Raw genomic sequence first — 26,218 nt, 5'->3', positions numbered from 1 at the left:
TGATGTTGAAGAGCAAATTGATAAAAAAAAATAAATAAATAACTGCAAACTTACTGTCTAGTCAATATCTTGATAGAGTCCATGCTACAGGTGGTAGAATTTATCTCACCAAGAGGAGGCAATTTTCTCAGATAGGACCAAGGCTTTCTTCAAGAATATTTTCAGACTCAAAACCACATGCATACACCATGGCTTGCCACATCACAGTTGTAAAAGCAAAACCCCAAACCTAAAAGATTGGTATATTTTATTTTAATATACTATACACGACTGATATCAGAGGATTACTAAACCACCATTCAAGGACACATTCTGCAACGACTTTCACTATTTATTCAAAATCAATATCGTACAACTATTAAAACAAGCCAACATATTCATGTATACTTTTGAAAGAATCCTGGAATGTGATTTGACGCTGCCTGGTATTGCATCAGTCTTCCTCCTCCTCGCTGTCACTCAGCTCCCAGATCTAAAAGAAGAGACGTTTTTCAAAAAGAAACACAGCAAAATTAATTTTTTATATAAACTGTCAATACATTTCCACTACTGCTACATCACTTTGAACTCAGATGTTTAAGCAGACCATACCTTGCCAATTTATGTATGAATTTATCAACAACTTATTCAGCTACCATGATTTCCTAACCATAACAAAAATAAGAATTCTACAATTTCTATTCAGTAACTCCCCAGAAATCTAAATAAGGTATAAATCATAATGGAAAATAAGTCTTAAAAGCCAAAAGTTCAAACAGAAGAAAAAACTCTACTCTGCAAATAATACAAATGAGAAAGAAATAAAATGATCCTACGCTCACTCAAAGACAATAAAGTCATCTTGATTGGGCCAAGGCATGATCACCTGTGAATCAATTGCACATTGTTGTAATTGTCCAAGTCCTGCAACTTCTTCAAGGTAGCTTGGAGAGTTAAAAACCTTCAATAAAAAGTCACATCCATCATTTTGGTAAGCTGCTATGATCTGCAAGGAAGAGAAAATTGTATAATTATTGTGGCTGTATCATGAATATGCTTGAAATATGAATAGGAAAGACAAATGTTCTTTCATAAAACAAAAGGAACAAGGTGACAACCTTAAGATAGGTAAATGTCCACTTATCTCTGCTACAAAAATGCATGAACTAGATATGAAGATGAATACCACAATGGTACAACCTTACACTTGTAAAACTCATCATTATTTGTAAATATGAAATGATTTTTGTAGCAAGAACAACATAAGAAGCACCAGACCTTCGTATGCAGGAGTCTGCTGGCATAAAGTACTATTAAGAGCAACATAAATAAGTACGGTAAATAAATAAATATATTACCTTGTCACCACATGCTGGACACTGCTGAAACCTGGATGTAGCAAGGGGGAGATGTTGCTGGCGGCCCAAAAATCCTCTCAGAGAATGTGGCACTGAGCCAAGGACGCCTTCTTTCGCTTCATGATCTTGGCTGATCTGTGCCTCTGCATGTCCCCTGTAATTTTAAACATCATTCACTAACACTGCTTTACAAATATACTATTATTCACCAGATGAGATGAGCCCCCAACTGTACTGTGCAAGGCCTGTAGTAAGCAGTAATCATAATGCCACACTAAATAATGGTCATTCCACCAAACACATCTATAATTGCATAAGAAAAACACTGAGATTTGAATCTAAGTACCTCTGCAATTAATTTGGAATTCAAGAGATAAAATACAATAAAATTTTGGTAATAAAATTTTTTTTATTATTAGTACATACTTATCAGGGTGCTGGAGGAGTGACACCATAAGTTCTACAATGTGTGCTGATGCCAAATATGAAACACCAGGCCGTGTCACAGTGCACTGTTGGTCCAGAGTACGATCCTGCATTGACTGGAATGAAAATAATCCTTCTTGTGAATTCCAGCACGAGATGTCTCTTATATTAGTAATGGCACTAACTTCAGATAAAAAAATTGTAACAATTTGATATTGAAACAAGTACAGTAATAACAGAATTTGTTAAGTTTTCTTGCATTGGTGCATATCCTTCTAAAGTCCAAGACAACATACACTAGAAAGATATGAACATCCTGATATAACACATCCAGTCATGAAAAGAAGTATTGCAGTTAAAACAAAAAGTACGACCTACTCCAGTACTTATAGACTTACATCACCTGGAGCAACAACATCGTTGCAAAAATAACATCCGAGCAAGTGGCCTGGGATAGGTTTTCCACTCACTGAAGGTTCTTTTTCTACAGACTGACTACTGCTGGCTATGTCACCTCCTCTATACCCATGACGCATTACTAGGTAGGAATCAAAACCTAGAGCTGCTGTAAACACAAGCTGAAAAACAAATTATGCCACTATTAGTTACCTTTGTAAAATACAACTCAAAACAAATTTTAGTTTAGCTTGGTACCTGTTATACAAATATATTAAGTAACGTATCAATACGAGTCAAGTAAAAGATGCAAGTTATACAACTGCACAACAAAAAAATTCTATACTCTAGAGAACACAGTATTAAAAACCTTCTGTTTAGCAACACCCAAAAGTGTTGGCAGCCATCTGCTCTCTCGAGAATCCATCAGGAGAAAAAGGGCGTCATGCTCTTCTACCAGCTCTTCAAGAGATGCCACGTCCTGCCTGACTTGTTCAATGAGTGATTCACCTACAGTATGGCCTGGCATGGGAATGTTCAGGAGTACTCCTTTGGCATTCTGCAATTCAAGTTATGGTGAGGCAGTGTCTCACTAATAATGGGATGGCTGCCTTATATATTAATAGACATAAAAATGAAGAAAAAAAAACACATTAGGAGCATTTTTAATGTAACTATTATTACATAAAATAAATTGGTAACTATTATTACATAAAACTGAGGTTAAATTCTTTGAATGTCAAATTATACTAATATCACAGATATTTAAAAAAAAAAAAAAAAACTTACCACTTTTGGGAAAATCTCCACAAAGCTTGAGCTGCAGCTTCAGCTTTTGGATGGCCCCCATTAAGGCAATTACTGAATTTGAAGAGATTCTGTCTGACAGGATTGCTGAATGAGACCTTCCCGTTGTCTACTAACGTAATATTCCTCACACCCCAACCCTGAAAAAAAAAATTCATAGCAATCTTTAAAAGCCTTCCCTAATTAGAGTAGCAATAAACTACTGGAACTAGACAGCATTTCTGCATTATACAGTACTTCAAAGCCATCACAACACTGTCAGTTAAATATGGAAACTTTGTAATGTTCTGCATAAGTCAACCTAAATAATAACCGAACTTTACCATAAGACAACGTGCAACGGCACAGCCTAAAGTTCCAGCCCCTAAAAGCAGACATCGTGTGCTCTGAACAACATCTAGATCAAGCTGAGGGGCCACTCGCCAGCGCATCAACTTCAGATTTAGGTCGACAGCTGATTCAGCCAAACTGTAATATAAACAGAAAAAATGGCATTGGACGTTGACTTGTCTTTTAGAAGTTTTCCTCTTGGGACAATTTTTTCATATGTAGCTCTTCTAAGCAGTTTGCAAACTTTTAACATCTATTCTCTCTCTCATTTTGATCCTACCAGTAGCATTTAACTAGAATGGGGCAATCAGTTGAAGATTCTACCTCATGAACGTGGCCTAAGCTGGAAGACTTCCCCAACCTCATCCCAATTCCCTTATCCCATCTTCCCATGGGGCAAAGGAAGTCTGCTCACATTTCTCTTGACCGTAAATTGTATAACTCATGCTGACTACGATTAAGGCTTTATTTCTAAATCTTCTATAATTCAGTACCCCTTCCTTTCATGTGCATACACATTTTCAGGTATTCTTATTTTTATTTACACTTCAGAACTCACTCTCTCTCCATGATTATTCTTTAGCAATTTATCATCTGCAATTTTTTCTACATAATATATATTAATTCTACACAAAACTAAAATTACTTACTTTGTTGGATCCATGGTTGCCGAGAGATTTACCATGCGAGGTCCCATCTTTCCACGTTCGTTCTTTTCCCAACCAAGACACTGAGGCATTTCAGGCACGGAATTAGGATCAACTGATCCTTCTAAATTTACTTCAACAACAATACTGTGTGCTGCATCCCTGATTCCATTCCTTGTACGAACGCGCAAGCAAACGATTCTGTGAACTGGCCACTGCTTGGACCTAGATTAGAAAATATGAAATATTTAAGAAACTGACATGATGACTTCTACCATTCTTTTATTTTGGAAACCTAATTTAAAAATCTAATGGTACATAAATTTATTTAAATTCATTATTCGAGTAAAGAAAAAATCATAATCTAAATAATCATAATGTAAATAAGTTCCTTCATGGAAAGAAGCAGCCTTCTCAATTTTTAAACAACCAATCAAAATAAAGTGGCAGAATCACAGTATTCTAGTCCTGCTTCCATATTGTTAACCTGGTCTTTGGAATCCTCCAAATGTTATCAAAAAGGAGTCAATGATGTGAGCCATCACTTTGCTCAAACTACAGTGGTCCCCCGTATTCGCGGGGGATGCGTACCAGACCCCCCCGTGAATACATAGTTAGAACCCGCGAATGTTTGGAACCCCTATAAAAAACGCTTAAAACAGCCTATTTTTAGTTAAAACTCAAGAAAAACCACCTACAAAAATGTTTCATACTTGGTTTTTTTCATAGTTTTATCAATCCCAAAAAGTGCATTTATGATGAAATTGATAAAAAAAACCAGGAATTTGTGGATATTTCTCATAGAAAAATACCGCGAATGCGCGAATTTTCCGCGAAAAGTGCGGGGAAACGTTCCCGAGAGAAATCCGCGAATGTGTGAGTCCGCGAATCCAGAGAACGCGAATACGGGGGCCCACTGTACACCATATCAGAAATTCATCAATGTATCACTTCAAGAAACTGTGGAAAATAAGTCCTACAGAAATCTCAACTTAAGAGTCCTTGTCTAACAAAATTCTCTCCACCATTACACTCATTGTTGATGCCCAGTACTAAAATCTTGACCGAACTTTCAAGGAACCCATCTAATGACTCAGGAGTTGTACGTAAACAAAGTTTCCTCAACCGTTATTCAAGAACTATCAAACTTATAAGGCTCTTCTATATGACAATAAAGTTACTTAGAAAAAAAAACAAGTCCAGCACTTACCACTTCAAGGCCACCAAAGTGAGAAGGTTTCTCAAAGGCCACCCTGGGTTTTGAGGTAAGGTACAAGGATCGGAGAACCCTAGAAAGACTTCTTTCTTATTCTGAAAGAAAAAAAATCCTTTCAATCAAGCTGGTAATGAAACAAATGGGCAAAGGTTCCAGAGCTATAGAAAAATATCAAATGATGACCTTAAACTTAAAGCTGCGTACAATCCGCTCCAGCTCATATCCTAACTCGTAGTTAAAAAAAAACTAATCTGTAAGAAGACAATGTAAACTAAATCCATTTCTTCCTAATTTAGTATTAGAACAACTAAGTTTACAAAGTAGTTCAAAGACAAACTTGAATCTGTTTGAAAAAAAGAAAAATAAAGGAAATAAAAAATAATTTAAAATGCTAACACTTTAAAACATAAGTCAAAATCATCAATAAAACTTTAAAACAATCACTGGGCTGCATATCAACATACAAATACGTTACTTTAAGTTTTTTATGAGCTATTCACATGCTTCATGATTTTTTTTCATTTTACATTAAAGGCTCTGTTATTGGATGCCTAAGGGTACCACACACACACACACACACACACACACTATCTTCTCCTCACTCTCTCTCTCTCTTATCTCTCTCTCTCTCGTCTCTTCTCTCTCTCTCTCTCTCTCTCTCTCTCTCTCTCTCTCTCTCTTAGTATGGCCTTCTGCATCACTAAAACTGATATTGTAATGATACAATTAAGTTTGTTCATACTTACCTGGCGATATATATATAGCTGTATTTTTCCGAATCCAAAGACAGAAAATTTAAACACTGCGACACACGCAGTGGGAGTCAGGTGGTTAGTACCCATTCCCGCCGACGAAATTTAAACACTTACGACACACGCAGTGGAGTCAGGTGGTTAGTACCCATTCCCCGCCGCTGGGAGGCGGGTATCAGGATCATTCCCATTTTCTATTCATAATTTTTATTTCCACTGTCTCCTGAGGGGAGGTGGGTGGGTACTTGATTATATATATCTGCCAGGTAAGTATGAACAAACTTAATTGTATCATTACAATATCATTTTGTTCATGAAACTTACCTGTCAGATATATATATAGCTGAATCCCACCTTTGGTGGTGGGAGTAGACAGAATAGAAGATTTTAGGAAACATATATATGCAGATAATTGATATCTTGATTCCTTACCTGTTAGCATAGCTGACTTCGTGGTTACTGCCGCATAAGTCTGCTTGTGCTACAAGAGTTGCCAGCAAGGTAGAGACCTATAAAGCTGGTGCACTCCAGATGATCTGTCAACAGGGGCGAGACCACGACGTGACTAGACCATTGACCATACAAATGAGGGCAACGAAGTAACCAAACCAAACCTGGCGTAGCCTACCAAAAGTATCCCACATAGACTAAGCTAATGGAAGGGAGATCCGCCGCAGGCGGTCAACCCCACCAACCATAACACAAGTTAAAAACTCCCCTAAACCATTAAAGGATAGGATGAGCGCTACCTCCTGCCCCCAAAACAGTGTCTGCAGCGACGTATGGTCCGAGGCGAGTAACAATTTCGTATGTTGCTTTCACCTCCCGCAGGTAGTGTGAAGCGAACACCGAATTGCTTTGCCAATAAGTGGCGCCCAAAATATCTTTGATTGCCATATTTTTGTGAAAAGCCACCGAAGTAGCAATAGCCCTCACTCGTGGCTTTCACTTCCAGAAGCTCCATGTCACTTTCCACTACACTTTTCATGGCTTCCTTAAACCGTACTTCTTAAGAAGAACGCCAGTGCATTCTTCGACATCGGAAGATCTGGTTTTTTCACAGAGCACCACAAGTTTCTCCGAAGAACCTCTGCATGCTCTGGTTCTCTGCCAAATAAAACTTGAGAGCCCTGACAGGACACAGGACTCTCTCAGCTTCAGGTCCCACTAGCTCCGACAACCCTTTGATCTCGAACGTCCTCGGCCAAGGGTTGGAAGGGTTCTCGTTCTTTGCTAAGAACGTAGACTTAAGGAACAAACTGCACTATGATCCTTGAACCCAATATGCTTGCTTATGACTTTGAATTTTCGCTAACCCTCTTCGCCGTCGCCAGAGCGGTTAGGAAAATGGTCTTCTTAGTAAGATTCCTAAGCGAGGCTAAATGGAGCGGTTACAAATTGACTCGACATGAGAAACTTCAGTACCACGTCTAAGTTCCACGATGGTACTTTAGGTTGGAGAACGTTTCACAGTCTCAAATGATCTAATGAGATCATGAATGTCTCTATCATTCGCTAAGTCGAGTCCTCTATGTCTGAAGACCACAGAAAGCACGCTTCTGTAGCCTTTAATCGTGGAACGGCTAGTTTCGCTTCTTTCCTAAGGTGAAGAAGGAAATCTGCTATCTGGCTCACAGAGGTTGAGGTGGAGGAAATGCCCTTCCTTCTGCACCAACTTCTAAAGACAGCCCACTTTGATTGGTAAACTGCGATTGAGGAGGGCCTCCTTGCGGTGGCAATCGCCGTTGCCACAGGTCTTGAAAAACCCCTCGCTCTGGCCAACTTCTTGATAGTCTGAACGCAGTCAGACTCAGAGCGGGGAGGTTTTTGTGGTACCTCTCGAAGTGGGGCTGTCTGAGTAGATCTTTCCTTAGGGGCAGAGTCCTTGGAAAGTCCACTAGGAAGGACATCACCTCCGTGAAACCAGTCGACCGCGGCCAGAAGGGGGCGATGAGGGTCATTCTCGCTCCTTCTGATGCAGCGAACTTCCTCATTACTTCCCGAGGATTTTGAATGGGGGAAAAGCGTAAAATGTCTAGTCCCGACCAATTCCACAGTAGGGCGTCTACTGCCACTGCTCCCGGGTCCAGAACTGGGGAGCAATACAGCGGAAGTCTCTTCGTTCGGGAAGTTGCGAAAACGTCCACATGAGGACGTCCCCACAGCTTCCATAGCTCCTGGCATACTTCCTGATGAAGGGTCCATTCCGTCGGCAGAAGCTGTCCTTGCCGACTGAGAAGGTCCGCTCGCACGTTTTCCACGCCTGACACCAAAATCTTGTCAGAATCGTGACGTTTTGCGACTTCGCCCAAATCAGGATATTCCTCGCGATGGCGAACAGAGAAGGAGAGTGAGTTCCCCCCTGTTTTCCTGAGGTATGCCAAGGCTGTGGTGTTGTAGTTTTATCTGAACCACTTTGTTGAGACTTCCTCTTGGAAGAACCTTAGAGCAAGGTAGACCGCTGAAAGTTCTTTTAGATTGATGTGCCAGGACACCTGTTCCCCTCTCCAGGTGCCTGACACTTTCTCTCCCCTCCCAGTGTTGCTCCCCAACCCGTGGAGGACGCGTCGGAGACAACACTAGGTCGGGGTTCCGAAGCTTGAGCGAAAGTCCTTCCGCAAGCTTCTTTGGATCCAACCACCATTTACCATTTGAGGTGCTTTTTCACTTCTTCCGTCAAAACAAGACCTCTTCTAGATCCTGTTTTGCGTGACCAATTGCTTGAGAGGAAGAACTGAAGTGGTCGGAGGTGCAACCTTCCCAGAGAAACAAACTTCTCCAGTGAGGAAATGGTCCCCAGCAGACTCATCCATTCCCTCACCGAGCATGTTTCCTTCCCTAGAAAGGCCGACACTTTGTCCAGGCATTGAAGTTGTCGCCCCTGGGACGGAAAAGCCCGAAAAGCCACTGAGTCCATCTGAATCCCCAGATAGACTAAGGATTGAGTTTAAGGAGTCAGATGCGACTTTTCGAGATTCACCAGAAGTCCCAGGGACCTCGCTAACGACAGAGTCGTGTGAAGGTCCTTCAGACACCGGTCTTGCGATGATGGCTCGAATAAGCCAGTCGTCTAGGTAGAGAGAGATCCTATTTCCGCAAGATGGAGCCACCTCGCAACGTCTTCATAAGAACGGTGAACACCATCGGCGCTGTGCTGAGACCGAAGCAGAGTGCCCTGAATTGGAAAATCTTCCCTTTCAGGACAAACCGCAGTATTTCCTTGATCGTGGATGGATGGGGACGTGAAAGTATGCGTCCTGAAAGGTCTAAAGAGACCATCCAATCCCCCGGTCTTAAGGCTGCAAGCACGGATTGAGGTGTCTCCATCTTGAACTTCTGCTTGGTAACGAAGCGATTTAGACTGCTGACATCCAGAACGGGGCGCCACCCCCTGACTGCTTCGGCACTAGGAACAGACGGTTTGTAAAACCCCGGAGAACTCCGGTCGACGACCTGTTCCACTGCCTGCTTCTCGATCATTTGATCTAGTAGATCGTGAAGCACTTTCTGCTTTTCTCCCTGATACGAAGGAGACAAATCCTTTGGTGTCGAAGACAGCGGGGGTAACATCAGGAAAGGAATTCTGTACCCCTTCTTGACGATGTCCAGAGACCAAGCGTCGGCACACCTCTCTCTTCCCAAGCTTTCGCGAAATGTAGAAGCCTGGCTCCTACGGTGGCTGAAGGACTTCCCTCTCACTTCTTGCTCTTGGAAGGAGCGGGAGTCTTGCCTCTGAAAGAGCCTCTTCCTCGAGGGGCTGGCTTCGAGGAAGAAGCGGATCGAAAGGGCTTCGATTTCTTCAAAGCAGAGGACCCAGAAGACGAAGTAGTAGTAGGCTTCCTAGAAGACTGTGCCAGAAGGTCTTGGGTTGCTTTCTCCTGGAGACTGCAGCTATGTCCTTTACCATAGACTGGGGGAAGAGATGTTCGAGAAAGGAGCGAAAAGAAGATCCGCTTTTTTGCGCTGGTGAGACCGACTTTGCAGTAAAATTGCAAAAAATGCTCTTTTTCTTAAGCAGTCCCGTGCTGAAATGAGCAGCCAATTCCTCATAACCATCCCTGACGGCCTTGTCCATGCAAGACAATACACTGGACAGCTCCCCCAGACTGATGGAATCAGACTCCTGGACATGGCATCCAATACTCCAAGGCACCAGTCAAGAAAATTAAAGACCTCTAGTGTCCTGAAGAGGCCTTTAAGGTGAAAGTCTAACTCACTATGCGTCCAAGAGACCTTAGAGGAAGACAGAAAAGATCTTCTGGCGGCATCCACAATACTACCAAAGTCTCCTTAGCTGGAGGCTGGAAGCTTAACTCCGACGTTTTCTCCCATCTCATACCACATACCAGCTTTGCCACAAAGTCTTGAAGGTGGTAAAGCGAAAGAAGTCTTGCCTGAAGCTTTCCTCTTTTCCATCCAATCATGGACCTTTCGAAAAGCTTGCTTCGTAGAAAGCGACTTCTTCATTTTCACAAAGCCGAGATCTTAGTAGCTTTGGATGACGAAAACTGAGAGGGAGGAGTACGTGGGAGCTTCAGGTTGGAAAGTGTCTGCAAGACTGACTGTAGCAAACGAGTCAAAACCTTGTAGTCCGTCGAAACTGGAGCCAACTGCTGTTCTTCGTCCACTTCGACGAAACCGTCACTAATTTCCTCTTCAGACACTGGAGAAGTCGGAGGAAGTAAAGAAGAGTCACGAGCTTTCTCAAAAGAGAAAAGAGCGGCGAACAGGAAGAAGTTCCCGCTTCCGCTTGCCGCTTGCGGAGGTGGAAAACTGACGTCCGTAGGCGCGCGCTTGGCGTCCGAAGCCAATCTACTGGCGCCGACTGAAGCGCGCTCGAAACCGCAACAGGTGTACACCTGGCGTCCACTGGCGCGCGCTGAGCGTCCACTGGTGCGCGCGGGCGTCCAGCGTCCACTAAAACGCGCTGAGCGTCCACTGGCGCTCGCTTACCTTGCACCGAATCACGCTCGGCGTCCACTAAAGCGCGCTTGACTTTCACAGAAGCGCGCTCGGCATACTAAAGAAACGCGCTTCTTATCAACAAGTTTCGTAGCAGCGGAAACAACCGCTTCACGAGAGCGAGAAACGAATTTCTCGCCTCCTCTAGAAAGTTGCTGGGGAGCAGAACGAACTCTAGAGGGAGACTCAAACGGAGAGAGAGACGAGCGAGGAGAGGGAGAGGGGAGAACGCCTCGACCTCTTCACAGGAAGATTGTCATCCTTCTTACGGCGACGTGGAACAGTCTCTCTCGAAGAAAAAACATCTCGAAGTTGCTGCTGAAGAGACTGGAGAATCTTGCTTGTAGGTGAAGCCCACCTTTTTCTGGGGAGGGGGCTGATCCTGTGAGCAGCGAGTGGCGAGGGGACGCCTTCTTCCTACTCCCAGGAACCGCCACTTCACGCACCTTAGAGCGACTGCGGCGCTCGAAAGAAACATCTAGGAAAGACTCCGCCTCCGAATAATCCTTACGCTTTTCTTCTCCGGCGGAAAAGCAGCAAACGCACTATCAGGCCGACGAGCAAAGTTCCGGAGAACAACTTGGACGTGAAGCGTCCCGAACGCGAGCCGTCCTTTTCAGCGGACGTGATGCGGTATGAGAGCTCCACCCCTTGCGCGGGGAGGAAGCTTCAGAAGAAGAAAAGCACTCCTTGAGAAGACGTGCACGCGCACCGCTCCTTGGCAGTCTGGGTAGGTTCGTCAGAAGCTGCCGAAGGCACGCCAGATCGGTGGGGGTTCCTCGTAACCCTCCTTCGACTTTCGACATGCTCTCTCCCCGTAATCTGGGAGTCAAGCAGAGGTCTAGGTCTAGAGGCGGAATGAGGCCGATCTGACGCACCCTTCCACTACACAAGGGGCACTTTCACTGCACTTTCTCTTCACTTTTGCTCTCCAGAGCTAAACACTTTTGATTCTAAGTTACGAATCGATTCAAGAATTGAGATAAAGTAGTTACCTTTTACCGACACTGTTCAGGGGCCGGAGGCAACACTACAGGGGTAGGAGCATAATCTACAGAAGGAGGGTTAGCAGGAGAATAATTAAAATCTTGCCTACCTGAAACACTCCTGGAGGAAGACCTCCTTAACCTATCTCGCTCAAGTTTCTTAAGATAGGTTTCCATACGCCTTCCATTCCGACTCTGTTAATCTTTCACACTCCTTACAACGACTTTCAAACGTACATTCATTCCCCCTGCAAAACTTTACAACAGAATGTGGGTCTACTGAAGCTTTCGAGTAGCCTACCTCTACATTCGGACATAGAACAAAATCTAGCGCTAGCAGAACTAGACCCTGACATCTTGATCAAAGAAAAATCAATCACCAAATTCAAATCAATCCAAAGTCAACGTGTGCCAAGCCACCGATCCAATTCAGATACCAAAGAAAAACCAAAACCAGGGTACTCAAGTAGCTAGTAAGTTTCCAAAATCTGGACGGAGGTGCTGCAAACAGGTGTTTTCAGCACCGGCGACATAAAAATTATGAATAGAAAATGGGAATGATTCCTGATACCCGCCTCCCAGCGGCGGGAATGGGTACTAACCACCTGACTCCCACTGCGTGTGTCGTAAGTGTTTAAATTTCTGTCGGATTCGGAAAAATACAGCTATATATATATCTGACAGGTAAGTTTCATGAACAAACTGTTCATTAAGTGCTGGTGAATCATCGAGGTTGGCACTTGATGTTTATGCTATGTAACCTTACTGAATGAAGGATATGTATAACTCTGCTGTACAAATATAATTTTCTGGGTCAGAGTTAATTCAGATGTAACTGTCATCTAATTCCGTCTAAATAAACCTACTTAGAAAAATGTGCAATGACAGAAGTGACCTACAAAGACTAAAAACCACTTACTCCCGATGATGAATCACGAAGGTTGGGGTAGTCACTCAATGGATGAAGAGAAAATTCATTTGTAGTCTGTACAATAGTGTAAAAACCCTGACTCACAATATCTTCATGACTAGAATATGTAGTAAGTAAAGATGATATCTGAAAAAGAAAAGATTGTTAATAAAATTGTAAACATTTCCAAATACTAAGTAAGGAAATCTGTTAAGTAACAGAGACCTGGTATTACAGCCTGCCCAATATTGACCCTTGACCCAGTTTAGCAACCTTGTGAAAGTGTCTCATTTTTTCTCCTCTCAATTGCTATGTATCATTGGTTCATAGTGAACCTTTGAAAACTTATCTCCTTTATAAGGTCCATTAATAAAAATTCATTACATATTCATGTAAATGAGCATGACATTCATTATACAACAAAATCTGGCAACAGTTTGATTATAGATCTACTGACATGAAAGAAAAAATTTGGTACAGTGGAAACACACCTAAAAATAGTGTGGCAAAAACCTAAAAATACTGTGTGCCATTTTACACTACATATGATATGGGAGAAATGTACAGATTGGGACATGATAGGTCAGTTTATTTTAGACACAAAGCATATGGTTTAATTCCAGTTATGTAACTAACATTCACTGTAACATATGAATGCAAGTACAGAAAAACAAAAGTTAATAAAACCAACCTGGTCACCCGTAAATACTGATGAAAGCGACTGCGGTGCCTGGACAAGGGGAACTGTCTTGGGCAATGTAAACGCTGGAAATGCAAACCAGTAGTAATAATGGTACTTCTTGAGATCCTACAAAGAATATACGTAATCAGCATCAACATCATACAAATAAATATTTTGTATAGATTTTCAAATATAAAGTTGAAAGACTTTTTTTTTACAGTGCAGCTTATTTTTCGTAAACAAAACAGGCATAACCCCTTAGCACGGGAAAAACCCGAATCTTGGCAAGTACTTTCCTATTTTTTTCCTTAAACAATTTTTTCATAAAACTACCATTACAGTAAAAGAATTTCAAATTCCAATTGCCTCTCTTTTAAAAACAACCTATATTAAGACTTATCCCAATTATACCACTTAAGAATCTACATACCATAGTACATCCTCAAAAAACTAGATAAACGACAGACAAAGTCTTTACTCACCGCAAAAGTGAACATTAAAAATGAAGTTAGAACGGAAGGATTTTCAACAGCATCCCCAGAGGTTATGGCATTCCACAACTGAGAAGATATTTCCTTTAGAATTACCAGCTTATCTCTGTTTTTAAATTCTTCTATGGTATTTGTGTTTATGATAGTTCCAGGCGCACTGCAAGACCAGGACGATGATGTCTGTAGGTTTCTGAAATTTTGAAATTCATGGACAAAAAGTTCATTCAATCAAAAATTTTAAAAACTGATGCAAAACTACTACATACACATAAACTCATTCAAATAAATGACAAGTATTGGTAGGTGAGGAGCTTACTACTTAGTAACATAGGTTACACATATCCACTGATATAAGGAGCTCAATTTATCTGCAATGACTGGGTGTTAAGGCCAACGTTTGGGGGTTTGTTATTTGAAGGATAATAGTAATTAGTGACAAAGCTCATTACATTACTAACCTATCATTACATTACTAACCTATCTAGTGCATCATATTCAACACTCAACCGAGTAGGGAGCCCTTGTGGATCAGAATTGACATAGCTTCCTACAACACTGACAGGCTTCTCACTTAGATGCAGGACATCCAGCTGTTAAAAAAATGTAGAGAATTAAAGTACTACCTAAAATAAAATAAAAATGCATTAGTCGATTAGGAATGGTTCTTGTTAGCTGAGAAAGGCTGCAAGATTTGAAGTTTTGCGTAAATTTTAGCCAAGTAAGAAATTTTGAGAAAAATCCTTATCGCCATTCGCATGGTCAAATCAGTCAGTTCATTTTGCATAGTAATTCATGTGTCACTCAAAGTGAATTGTATACTGAGAGCAAGGGCTACTTACTTAATTAGTTCAATTTCTTGAACTGCTTACAATGTCTTCATAATGAAAAGCTTTATGGATGTCATGAGTTTCCAACAGAACAAAAATGTTGTCAATAAAATTGCAATATATTTTCAAAATTATTTAATGTAATTCATGAATGTAGTATCTACAATGAACTTTCGATTCCATTCTACCCACCTTAAGCTGTGTGAATTTATGCCAAAAGCCTGCATCAACAGCAGAGGTGAAAGGTGCAAACTGCAATATTGGTGGATCTCCCATGGCTGCTAATCTCTAAAGTTTCCAATTCTGCAACAATCAAAAGAGTAAGTATTTAAGTAATGCTCTTCCAACACACACACAACCATCAAGAAAACAGGACATCTTATATCCTATACTGAAATTTTTATCAGTTCTTTTTATCTGAAAGCTGAAGACAACCAAATATGTACATTTAAACCAATGTTTTATATAAACCTTTTAAACCGTAATAATAAGGCAGTTAAGCAGGGTGAATGTGTATGGATTTCTCAAGCTTTACACAAAAAAAGTTTTTTATATGGTACTCTACAAAGTACCATAACTTAAATTTACTTCAAGAAAATGGCCTTAAATTTCAAGATAATTCTCCTGGTTTGTGGCATGCACTAAATCACTTCTTTACCATGGCCACAAAATGTCAGTACATACAAGCTATACAATCAACCACCGCAAACTTATGGTTATGGATTTGCAGACTTACCGATTCTCAGATTTCTCTATGGAACATATACAGCATACAAATAATTCATGGAAAATTTGCCTATTCGTGGTATTTTTCAACGAGAAATATTCACCGATTACTGTATTTTCATATCATTTTCTTGACTAATAGCACTTTTTTGTGATAATTAACATACTTGGTTATAAGCATTTTTGGAGTTTTTTTGTGTGCATTTAAACTATCTAAACAGACAATTCTAAATGTTTTTAGAGGGGTTTTAAATATTTGTGGATTTTAGCTATTCAAGGGGGGTTGTGGTACAGATCCCCCCTACAAATACTGGGGGTCGGTTGTAAAGTACAGTGCTGAAAATTATCTGCTTTATGTATTTAGAGTACAATCTATTATTCCAAATTATTTTAATTCTAGTGATCCTTGAGAGGCCTTTTGGTCTTAGCATAATGAAAAATATAATACAAAATTTGTAAGTAATTAGATTTCTTATTCTACATCACTGCATGGCATATCTCACACTGTTTTTAGCATTTACAAAATGTACTTACCAAGCACAGCTTTAAAAAATTTATATGTGTAACTATGTATCACCTCCCTTCGATGAGAAGTGCCACGCATATGTATAAAAATGTTTACATGAAAACCAGCCTCCTATCCAAGAATTTCAAGTTACCGTATCAAATCTTTAATTAAAGGTACAGGCCATCCCCGGTTATTGGCGATCCGGTTTTATGGCGCTCGTCTAGCGCGATAAAATCAGTGATTTATGGCATCATAACGTACCGAGTTCTGGTTATCGGCGCAATAAGGTGTCTTATGGTGCCATAAATCGCCAAGTTTCGTTCAATGGCGGTTTTCACCACTGATAACCAGGGACGGTCTGTATAGGTATCTAAGGATTTAATTATGAACTAATTACAATACTACACTGTCTTGAGCTATGTACTATAGTGGTGTGAAAGAGAGAAAAAGAACTGCTCCAGCCAGCCCACCAAAACCTACCAGTGCATGAAGATATACGTATATATATGAGAGAGAAAGAGAGAGAGAGAATTATCATAAGAGCTAAAAACTACTTACAATATACACAAAAATGTAATACAAAACAGAACATGTATGGAAACTACACACATATACTGTACAGAGATCACAATCAAAATTGAAATAACAATGGTAATACAGTTAAACTATACACTGAAACATGAAAGAATGCAAAAACAACTCTGGTTACCCTTAACTGTATCTGTCATCTATGTTGAGAGAAACATATATGGGCATATATGGAAGACGGATATCTTAGTTTTACCAGACCACTGAGCTGATTAACAGCTCTCCTAAGGCTGGCCCGGAGGATTAAATATTTTTACGTAGCCAGGAACCAATTGATTACCTAGCAATGGGACCTAAAGCTTATTGTGGGATCCGAACCACATTACATCGAGAAATGAATTTCTATCACCAGAAATAAATTCATCTGCTTCCGTGTTGGCCAAGCCAAGAATTGAACTTCAGGCCACTGGATCGGTAGCCGAGCGCAAATTCCACTCGTCCAACGAGGAACATAGTATATGGAAGAGAATTCATTAAAAGAAAGAGATTGAGAACAAGCCAAAACAAGGAAGACATGGAAAGAGAGAACGTGTAACATTTTGTAAAAGTATAAAAGCAATTGTAAATTTAAACGAATTTGGGCAATTTTTTTACAAATCTATGAAATAATAGCAAAATCATCATCTTGAATGATGAGTGACACAAAGGGACTCTGCAAAATTTGATAACTCGTGTCTTTCGCGTGTTTTCTAGTCACCTCATCCCCAGCCTATAATCTAAAAGTTCTCATCATCCAAACAGGCTTAGGATTTCCACTTCTGGTGCCCCAAAGAACCATTCTGACACTTTTACTTACTCCTCTCGAGGGTGGTGTGATGGACATGTCCAATACATCTCCATTTGCCTGTGCTTATGTTCTCAACTATGTCTGTGGTACTCTTTTTGGAATAATTTCTGACTTCACTCTACCAATTGACTTCACATTCTACTCGAACCTTTATTCTCAAATAAACAAAATCTTGATATTAATTTACTTTAATACCACAAGTTTATATTGGCATTATAATACTGTGTTCAAGTCTCAATGTACTCAAAATGAACATCATCCTAACAACTAATATAAATTTACCGTTGCCGAGATAGTTATCTTTTATGTTTTAACATTTATTCTCATGGGGCTGGTACTAAACATGGCATTTATGGGTATGGCTGTGGTATCAAAGTAAAGATTTGATTTACCAAAGCCTTTTACAGTTTCATTGTTATACCATAAGTCATATCTGTAAAGTAATGAACAATAAACAGGTCATACTGTTGCATAACCTTACTTTTGTAAACTCTTGTCAAGATAGGTAGATTATATTATGAAAATTTGGTTTAGAATGCATTGCAGAAGTTTTTTTAGGTTGGGTTAGGTTATTGTTCGGGGAGCAACTGGTGATCAACCGGAGCAGGTTTGGCCCATGAATAAAAATATATCAAAAATTACACAAAACTTAACATTTATTACACATACTGGGTGGAATGATATATGTAATACTTTTGTGACTGTTAAGGCCTTCGCTGCCCATTTTGCATTCTTAGCCTAGGTTAAAGCATGCATTGAGGACAAACAAGTGAAGGAAACCATAAAAAATAAAAAATAAAAATCATAAAATCATACAGATGGACTTACAGAAATCGGCAGCTGACCAAAAATACCACGAAAACTATATTCATTTAAAACCTGTACTTGATTAGGCCTACCCTATATAGACCCTAGGGTTTAATAGATAACTTACGAGTTTGGGCTCTTTTCGTCATCCACAAAAAACATTTCCAATGCCATTCGTATGTGTTATGCTGGTATCTGTAGGCCTTAAGAAAAAAAATGCGCACTAAGCTATCCTATCTTGGCCTACATCAATCACAGGGCTATTTTCAGCACCGTAGGATAGACCTAGAGTTCCAACGTAGGAATTAAACCTAGTATAGGTTAATTACAGCTGACCACCAAAAACTAATGTCAGATTGTCATTAAGCAACCAAAATACTATTCTCGTCGAGTCACTATTAGGACTTAAATTAGTAACTTTATTTTCGTTAGGCCTACCTATGTACCTAGTATAGTAGTAGTAGGTAGCCTAGGTACAACATTTACTAGCTACTATACTACCTACCTAGTACTAGCTAGGGTAGAACACCACGGCAGGCCAACCCTCATCACGGTGGACGGGTCTTATTCACTCGATATTTAATTGGTGAAACAAGAATACAATTGCAACTCTAAGCATACTATTTAAAAGACTGAAGTTTCGTCAACATAATGTGATATATGAAAGCCCCATACGAACTAAAATAAGCATGTGAGCTCTTTGTAAAATATGTTTTCAAGGCAGTTTTGAAATCCAATATGGCGGCTACGTTTTGCATGGACGGTTCTCATCAGTGACGGCCACCATCTTTCCCCAGCCTTCCCAGCACTCATTTGAACAATGTTAGCGTATATATGTAACGTTTATTGATCTTACTCAAGATTGCAGTTGTAATCAGCACAATAAAACAACATTTTGTTGCCTATATTAGTGAAAGTATGAAACTTGTTATTCCCGGGGTTATGGTTGGAACTGAATTCATTCTTACCTTGTAATCGGTGGTTTTTATCCTTACTGCCATCACAACTGAAACTCCACAGTGCTTATTTGATTGTAATTATACACATTTTGGTCTTAATTCACTCCACAGTGCACTTGAACCACGCTGTGGTTCCTGGTTCCTAAGCACTCACTCCGCAAACACAGTTACGAGCAGCAGACGACAACACTGATTATGAGATGCAAAGCTTTATTCCCTTAATTGTTTACTTTACTCAATATTTAGTTTAACTTTACTTCAAAATGTTTATTTAATTCATGTCTATTATCCCTTTTTTGCAACCAAATTAACCCCTAAAAATTACAAATGTTTCGGATGTATACTTACGAGCAGACGACGTGAGGAAAAATGACTCATCGTTGCCAATCTAGTGGAGCGTCACACATACGCCGATGCATTTACAAACTGTTTCGATGAATTCTAGTTGTCATAGTAATGCAGTAATGATAAAATTGCTGTAATATGTACGTATATATAATACAAATAGATACGCTAATTTCACTTATTTCCCCGGTTTTGTGTGTAAGTCTTATACCTAGTTTGGAGGGTAAACACATACCAATTAACAACACTGATAACAATTGAAGAGCGCAAAATGCCGCAAAGAATGCCGTAGTCTCCCTTGAATAAGTGCTGGTAAGAGGTTGGTTTACGATTGTTGTGATGAAAGTGCCCCAGCGTCTATGGGTACAAGTGGTGTGCAGATTTAGCACAGGAAATGGGAAGTTTGTGACACAAGCGACTCCGTAAACATCAAGATGGCGTCAATCTTCGAAACATTTTTAGTTGTAAGTAAAATTTCTAAAGCGTTTTGGTGAGATTTCCACTGCCGTAGCCCACCCTTTTCACTACCCTCTGTTTAAATCTTAAAATTTGGCCTTAATTTCTAACTTTGGAGAAAATCTTACTTCGAAAGGAGAGTAGAGGTCTTTAGCTCCGTTTCTCACCAACAACAAGTTGCGACTGATGCCCATCTCCGGTGTCAGGACGCGTTATAATGTACTTTTTCAGAGAGTGGCAAGCGTTGAATGTAGGTGGCCTGTTTGGCCTGCTGTGATGTTTTGCTTTCTTTTACCACCAGTGTAATGGCTTTTATTCTTTGTGTCTTTTATTAATTGTATATTAAGTAGTAACCATATAATATCGAAAGGAGTTGTGGCCTACAGTAGACCAACTTATTATACCTAGGTAGTACTACTACCTACCTATATACAGGCCTATTGACTCGATGCCAAAAGTCTGAGCCAGACGATGATTACTACTAGGTATACTGACTTGGTTTGAATTTATTTTGGCATTTTATTGTACGATTACTTAAACGAATCAAACGATACTGGGCGATATTTAATGACCTAGCTAAATGAGTTAAGAATACGCCTAGGCGTAGGAAACCTAGCTACTAGGCTACCTATCGTAAACACTAGGCTAGGCTACCTTCACGTACAAATAGCCTAAACAACCATTTCTGCCCCCCAAAATGAAAGGAAAATCAAACGATTTCCATTAAAACTATCCACTTACCACAAACACGTAAAACGTCGCATGAATGTCAGGTACGATGTTATTTTAGGGGAAATTCCGACATTGACAATTTGACAGTCAGGTGATGTTCGTGTGTGGGAATACCCCTTGTTTAGCCAACGTGTTCGGACTGACGTCTCTAACCTCGGCAAGCTCTTAGAAGTAATTCCAGTAAGCGTCACCTGTCCTTGGACTGCATCAAGACTCGTTTTTTTGTTTAATTAATAAAGTCCTGTTTTATATTTGATCAAATAGAATTTCAAAATGTTGCTCACTTTGTGTTGATATCATTTGCAATGGTGATTAAGTCGAAGCCTTGACGACCATTTCGCACAAACTGTTTTGAGGGTAATGAAAGCAAATATCACGATGGCACAGTTTCAAAAAGAAAAAAATGTAGAGGTAACTTTCATATTAAACCAATATGAATGAAGCATTTTCTGCAAGCACCTCATAACTTGATGGCTTTATACTTGGCAAAATAGAATTTCAGATTTCCTTTTAAAATTTATTAATGTTAAGAACTACCTTAAGTCTAAGCCTTGATGATCATTTAAATTAAATCGTATTTTAATAAGGAATTTTCTGCAAGCATCACTTGAGCGAATAATTTTTTATAAAATAGTTATAAACAAAATGATGGTTATTTAGAGGGGAAAATACACCAGGCGAGGCTTGAAATCATAATGAACCTTATAGTTCCCTTCCCATTTTTGATAGGTTAAATCTAATGGTGATGGCCAGTGAATATATAGCCTACAAAGATGTATGGAAAAAAGTAATGCTAGAAATTGAAGACAGAGTAATAAACTGTCAACAGCTAGATTGAGGAGGGAAAGATTTTAGGTAAAAATAGAAAATGGATTAAGAACAATCATTGCTGACTATAGAAGTGACAGTCTCATCAAGATAAGGTAGAATATTTTAACAGGCTATTGGCTTGAATATTTATATTTCTTAAAATGTGTATAGTCAGTTTTGTAGGCGAGTCAATGAGTAATGTATCAGGTAATCATTACAAGGGTTATCCACTAAATTACCAAAGAGGAGAGCCTCGACTAGGTTTGCTTTTATGGTGTTTTTATGTTGCATGGAACCAGTGGTTATTTAGCAACGGGCCCCCAACTAGGTAAACCTTTCTAGAATTAATGAAAACCTTTCCTTTCCACTTTGACAATGTCATCCGTGCTCTCAAAATATTCCAGTACTAAATTGTGCTTGTACAGTGGTACCTCGTTTGTCGAACATTTCATGTCGAACTTTCCGTTTTTCGAACAAAATATTCTAGAAAATTTTGTATCGTTTGTCGAACAAATGCTCGTACTTCGAACTGACTGATTATCTAGTTTATACTTGTACTCGACGCCTACTGGGTCTTACTAGTTAAACTGTATTATTTTTTTTTAATTTAAAATGTATAGTTTAATTATAACAATATTTGACAAAATACCTAAAAGTATAAAGCATTTAGTATAAAATTTAGCTTTCAATATAACATTTAGCATAAAAGATGTATAAAATCGTACGTAACAGCTGACTTGAGACTGAATGAGGGAGCTTGATATGTTGAGGAGAGAGGAAGAGAGAGTTGAAATAATAGAGTTAAAATATTGCTGTATGTATGTTAAAGCAATAACAATTCACATAAAAAGGGAATTTCTTAATAAATTTAACGTAATGATAAAATATGAAAACAATACAGAAAAAGAGAGAAAAAAAGTCTTAATTGAGCAAGTGTTTGGTGCGCCGAGTGAGACGGTCTATTTGAACAATATCAACAAATTAGTAAATGAAAGAACAAAGCTTATCACAATAAATATTTAGCACAAATGATTAACGAAATCATTCGTCATTGCGGTGATACACAGCTAACTTGAGGTAGAGGGAGGCAGCGTTTTTATTTTTTAGGAATAATGAATGAGTGATTTTAAGTTATAGTATGCACATAAAAGCATACCAATTCACATAAAAAATAAAATGTTATTTCACAATAAATTTAACATAATGATAAAATATGAAAATAATCAAATGCAATACAGAAAAAAAAAAAAAAAAAGTCTTGAGCCAGTGCTCGGTGCGCAGAGTGAGTCTAGTTGAACCAAGGTCTAGTAGAGTGTTTCTCAACCTTTTTACCTCAGGGCGCATCTATGAATTAACAGAAACTTTGGGGCGCAACTTTGATTTTAATATGGAGAAAATACTTATGAAATTTGAATTTATTGTGAAGTCTCAGAAACTTTAGATTGCTGGTACGGTTATACTTTCTTCCTGAGATGATCTCTTACTTTTTTTTTTTTTTGTGCATAGCGTTCAAACACATTTTAAAATGTGTGTTTTTTTTATATGCTGCATATTTTGATTTTATTTTAATTGTCTTTTTCCTCACTTATTTCCTTTGGGACTGCTTTTCTTGCAAATGCCCTCGGGTCTATAGCAGTTGAGGTTAATAATAATAATAATAATAATAATAATAATAATAATAATAATAATAATAATAATAATAATAATAATAATAATAATAATAATAATGCTAGCTAAAGAAGGAAACTGAAGGAATGATAACAGCGGCACAAGATCAGGCCCTAAGAACCAGATATGTTCAAAGTATGATAGACGGAAATAACATCTCTTCCATATGTAGGAAGTGCAATACGAAAAATGAAACCATAAACCACATAGCAAGTGAATGCCCGGCACTTGCACAGAACCAGTACAAAAAGAGGCATGATTCAGTGGCAAAAGCCCTCCACTGGAGCCTGTGCAAGAAACATCAGCTACCTTGCAGTAATAAGTGGTACGAGCACCAACCTGAAGGAGTGATAGAAAACGATCAGGCAAAGATCCTCTGGGACTATGGTATCAGAACGGATAGGGTGATACGTGCAAACAGACCAGACGTGACGTTGATTGACAAAAAGTCAAGAAGAAAGTATCACTCATTGATGTCGCAATACCATGGGACACCAGAGTTGAAGAGAAAGAGAGGGAAAAAATGGATAAGTATCAAGATCTGAAAATAGAAATAAGAAGGATATGGGATATGCCAGTGGAAATCGTACCCATAATCATAGGAGCACTAGGCACGATCCCAAGATCCCTGAAAAGGAATCTGGAAAAACTAGAGGCTGAAGTAGCTCCGGGCCTCATGCAGAAGAGTGTGATCCTAGAAACGGCACACATAGTAAGAAAAGTGATGGACTCCTAAGGAGGCAGGATGCAACCCGGAACCCCACACTATAAATACCACCCAGTCGAATTGGAGGACTGTGATAGAGCAAAAAAAAAATATATATTATCATTATTATTATTATTATTATTTGTAGTAGTAGTAGTAGCAGTAATAGGAAAATAATAGATTTGTATTCTAAAATAACCATTTATTTTTTAGATATTACATTTTGCATTGAAGTATCCTAATGAGAAACTTGTGCTTGATGAGAATTAGCAATTTTGTGAATGTTAGGTCTTATATGTGATAAACAATCTAGTCTCAACTCTTCATCAATAGATTTGATATTTGATCTTTTACTTTTAGATGTGAAAAACTGCAATAAAACCGTTAATGCGTTGTTAGCTATTGAAGGATATTCTTCTTTCACTGAAATCCAAAATTGATCGATGGGCACCCGTTTATGCTTGATCTTTATCCCCGATCAGTAGATATAGCGGCCAGCTCTTCCTCTTCTGTTAACGAAAAGCCAACGTCCTCGGTAGAGATATCAGTGAAAGGGTTGCGAATCCAGTCGTACTGCTCGGTATTTATTGAGGGAAAGTAATAATTCAGATTACCTCCCAGAGTCGCTAAATGATCCACTATTAAAGGAATTAAATCGTCTTAATAGCATTTTCTCAGCAAAGGAAACATTTCTAAACACCCTGAACTTGCTTTTCTTTTCCAAATCACTAATTTTTCTGGAATGCTTTGATTCTGTCGGTAGATGAGAGAAGATTTTCATTTCACTTTGCATAGACATGCTCAGATTATTCAAGTGTTGAAAATATCAGTCAGATATTCCAATTTTGATGTCCAAAACTCACATTCCAAGAGTCCACAAAATTTACTTTTATTTTCTTTTTTTTTAAAATGCCAATAGTTCTTCGCGAAGTTCAAGCACACGACAGAGTACCTTTCCTCTTGACAACCATATCTCACTTCTGTGTGCAATAGCGAGCGAGTGTGTTGTGAATCCATGTTTTCAGAAAGTTGTTCAAATGTACGAGCCTTTACTGGTCTAGTCTTGATGAAATTTACCATTTCGACAACTTGATCAAAAACTTCTTTCAATTTAATACCCAGTGTTCTTGCCATCAGGACCTCTCTATGCAAGAAACAGTGAGTTATCATGTTGGGATTCCTTTGCTTTACAAATGATGCAAGACCTTTCATGGAACCCACCATTGATGGAGCTCCATCAGTACAAATTCCAACACACGGCTCCCGGGATAAATTCCATTTCTCAAAATAATCATTCAAAATAAGGAAAATATCTTCACCTTTAGTAGTGGTAAGCAATTCCTTGCAACAAAGATACTGATTTACTATTCTATCCCCATCAATTTAACGAATAAAAGCCAGTAGTAGTTGCGCTTCGTTATGTCTGTTGATTCATCAACTTGTAGCGCAAAGTATTCATCCTGAAGTTTATTACGACAAACATTTTCCTCAATATCGGTAGATATTTCCAGAATACGCCTATGAACAGTATCATTTCATAGTGGAATTTTACCTAACTGTTTCTCTGCATCATCTCCTAACAATAGTCTTCACCATCTTTCTGCAAGCGGGCAAAATAATAGATTCAGCAAGAGTATGTGACTTCATCTTTACGGTAATTATTTCCGATACTTCATAAGATGCAATTTGAGCTTTTTCAGACAACGTTACTCTACTTTTAAAAGGAAATGCTTGCTTTGTTTGTTGCTCAAGTAGTCTTTTGAAATAATTTACGTCCTTTCCTTGAAGACTGCAATGCGATGTTTGAAAATGTTTGCTCAATTTACTAGGAAGCATCGACTCATTTGACATTTTGCAACAACACCAAACACAATGGGAAAGGCTGATTTTCATCTCCAGTCCACGTGAAGCCAAAACTTAATAACTCTTGTCGTATTTCCGATTAGGTCTAATCTTAATTTTCTTAGCTGGACACTTCATTTCACTATAGAAATGAAAAGGAAAATTAAGGAATTACCTTCCAGTTTAAAATATCAAATATCGAAGACTTGACTCAGACAGGCATAGAAACACATATTCGGTGTCTGCAAAATTTATGAAAATAATAACAGATATTTTATACATTAGAATATAATTTTCCTATTGGGCACCCGGCCGCACAGGTTGAGAAACGCTGGTCTATATAGTTGAACAATATTAACATAATAGTAAATGAAAGAACAAAGTTTTTCATAAAATTTAGCGCAAACGATTAACGATTGCGGTGTTACACTGCTAACTTGAGGTAGAGGGATGTAGCGTTTATATTTTTTAGGAATAATGAATGAATGATTTTAAGTTATAGTGCGTCGTGGTAT

The 26,218-nt window shown here is 39.0% G+C and overlaps 1 protein-coding gene across 1 annotated transcript; it reads right to left on the bottom strand.

The window, feature by feature from the left end:
* Positions 1 to 316: 316 nt before the first annotated feature.
* LOC135197691 (ubiquitin-like modifier-activating enzyme ATG7) lies at positions 317 to 20,822 on the bottom strand. The gene is given in 17 exon segments (XM_064224709.1): positions 317 to 472; positions 866 to 985; positions 1,338 to 1,491; positions 1,764 to 1,879; positions 2,162 to 2,341; positions 2,530 to 2,718; positions 2,949 to 2,971; positions 2,974 to 3,106; positions 3,290 to 3,434; positions 3,947 to 4,168; positions 5,154 to 5,254; positions 12,779 to 12,916; positions 13,461 to 13,577; positions 13,934 to 14,132; positions 14,420 to 14,532; positions 14,962 to 15,072; positions 20,687 to 20,822. Coding segments are annotated over 16 exon segments (2,073 nt in total). The 5' UTR covers positions 15,046 to 15,072; positions 20,687 to 20,822; the 3' UTR covers positions 317 to 433.
* Between the last annotated feature and the right edge of the window lie 5,396 nt (positions 20,823 to 26,218).

Source organism: Macrobrachium nipponense, chromosome 21 (genome assembly GCF_015104395.2).
Source record: "Macrobrachium nipponense isolate FS-2020 chromosome 21, ASM1510439v2, whole genome shotgun sequence".
NCBI classification, from domain to species: domain Eukaryota; kingdom Metazoa; phylum Arthropoda; class Malacostraca; order Decapoda; family Palaemonidae; genus Macrobrachium; species Macrobrachium nipponense.
The sequence above is the reverse complement of the archived record's forward strand: the minus strand, read 5'-3'. Positions and strand labels throughout refer to the sequence as shown.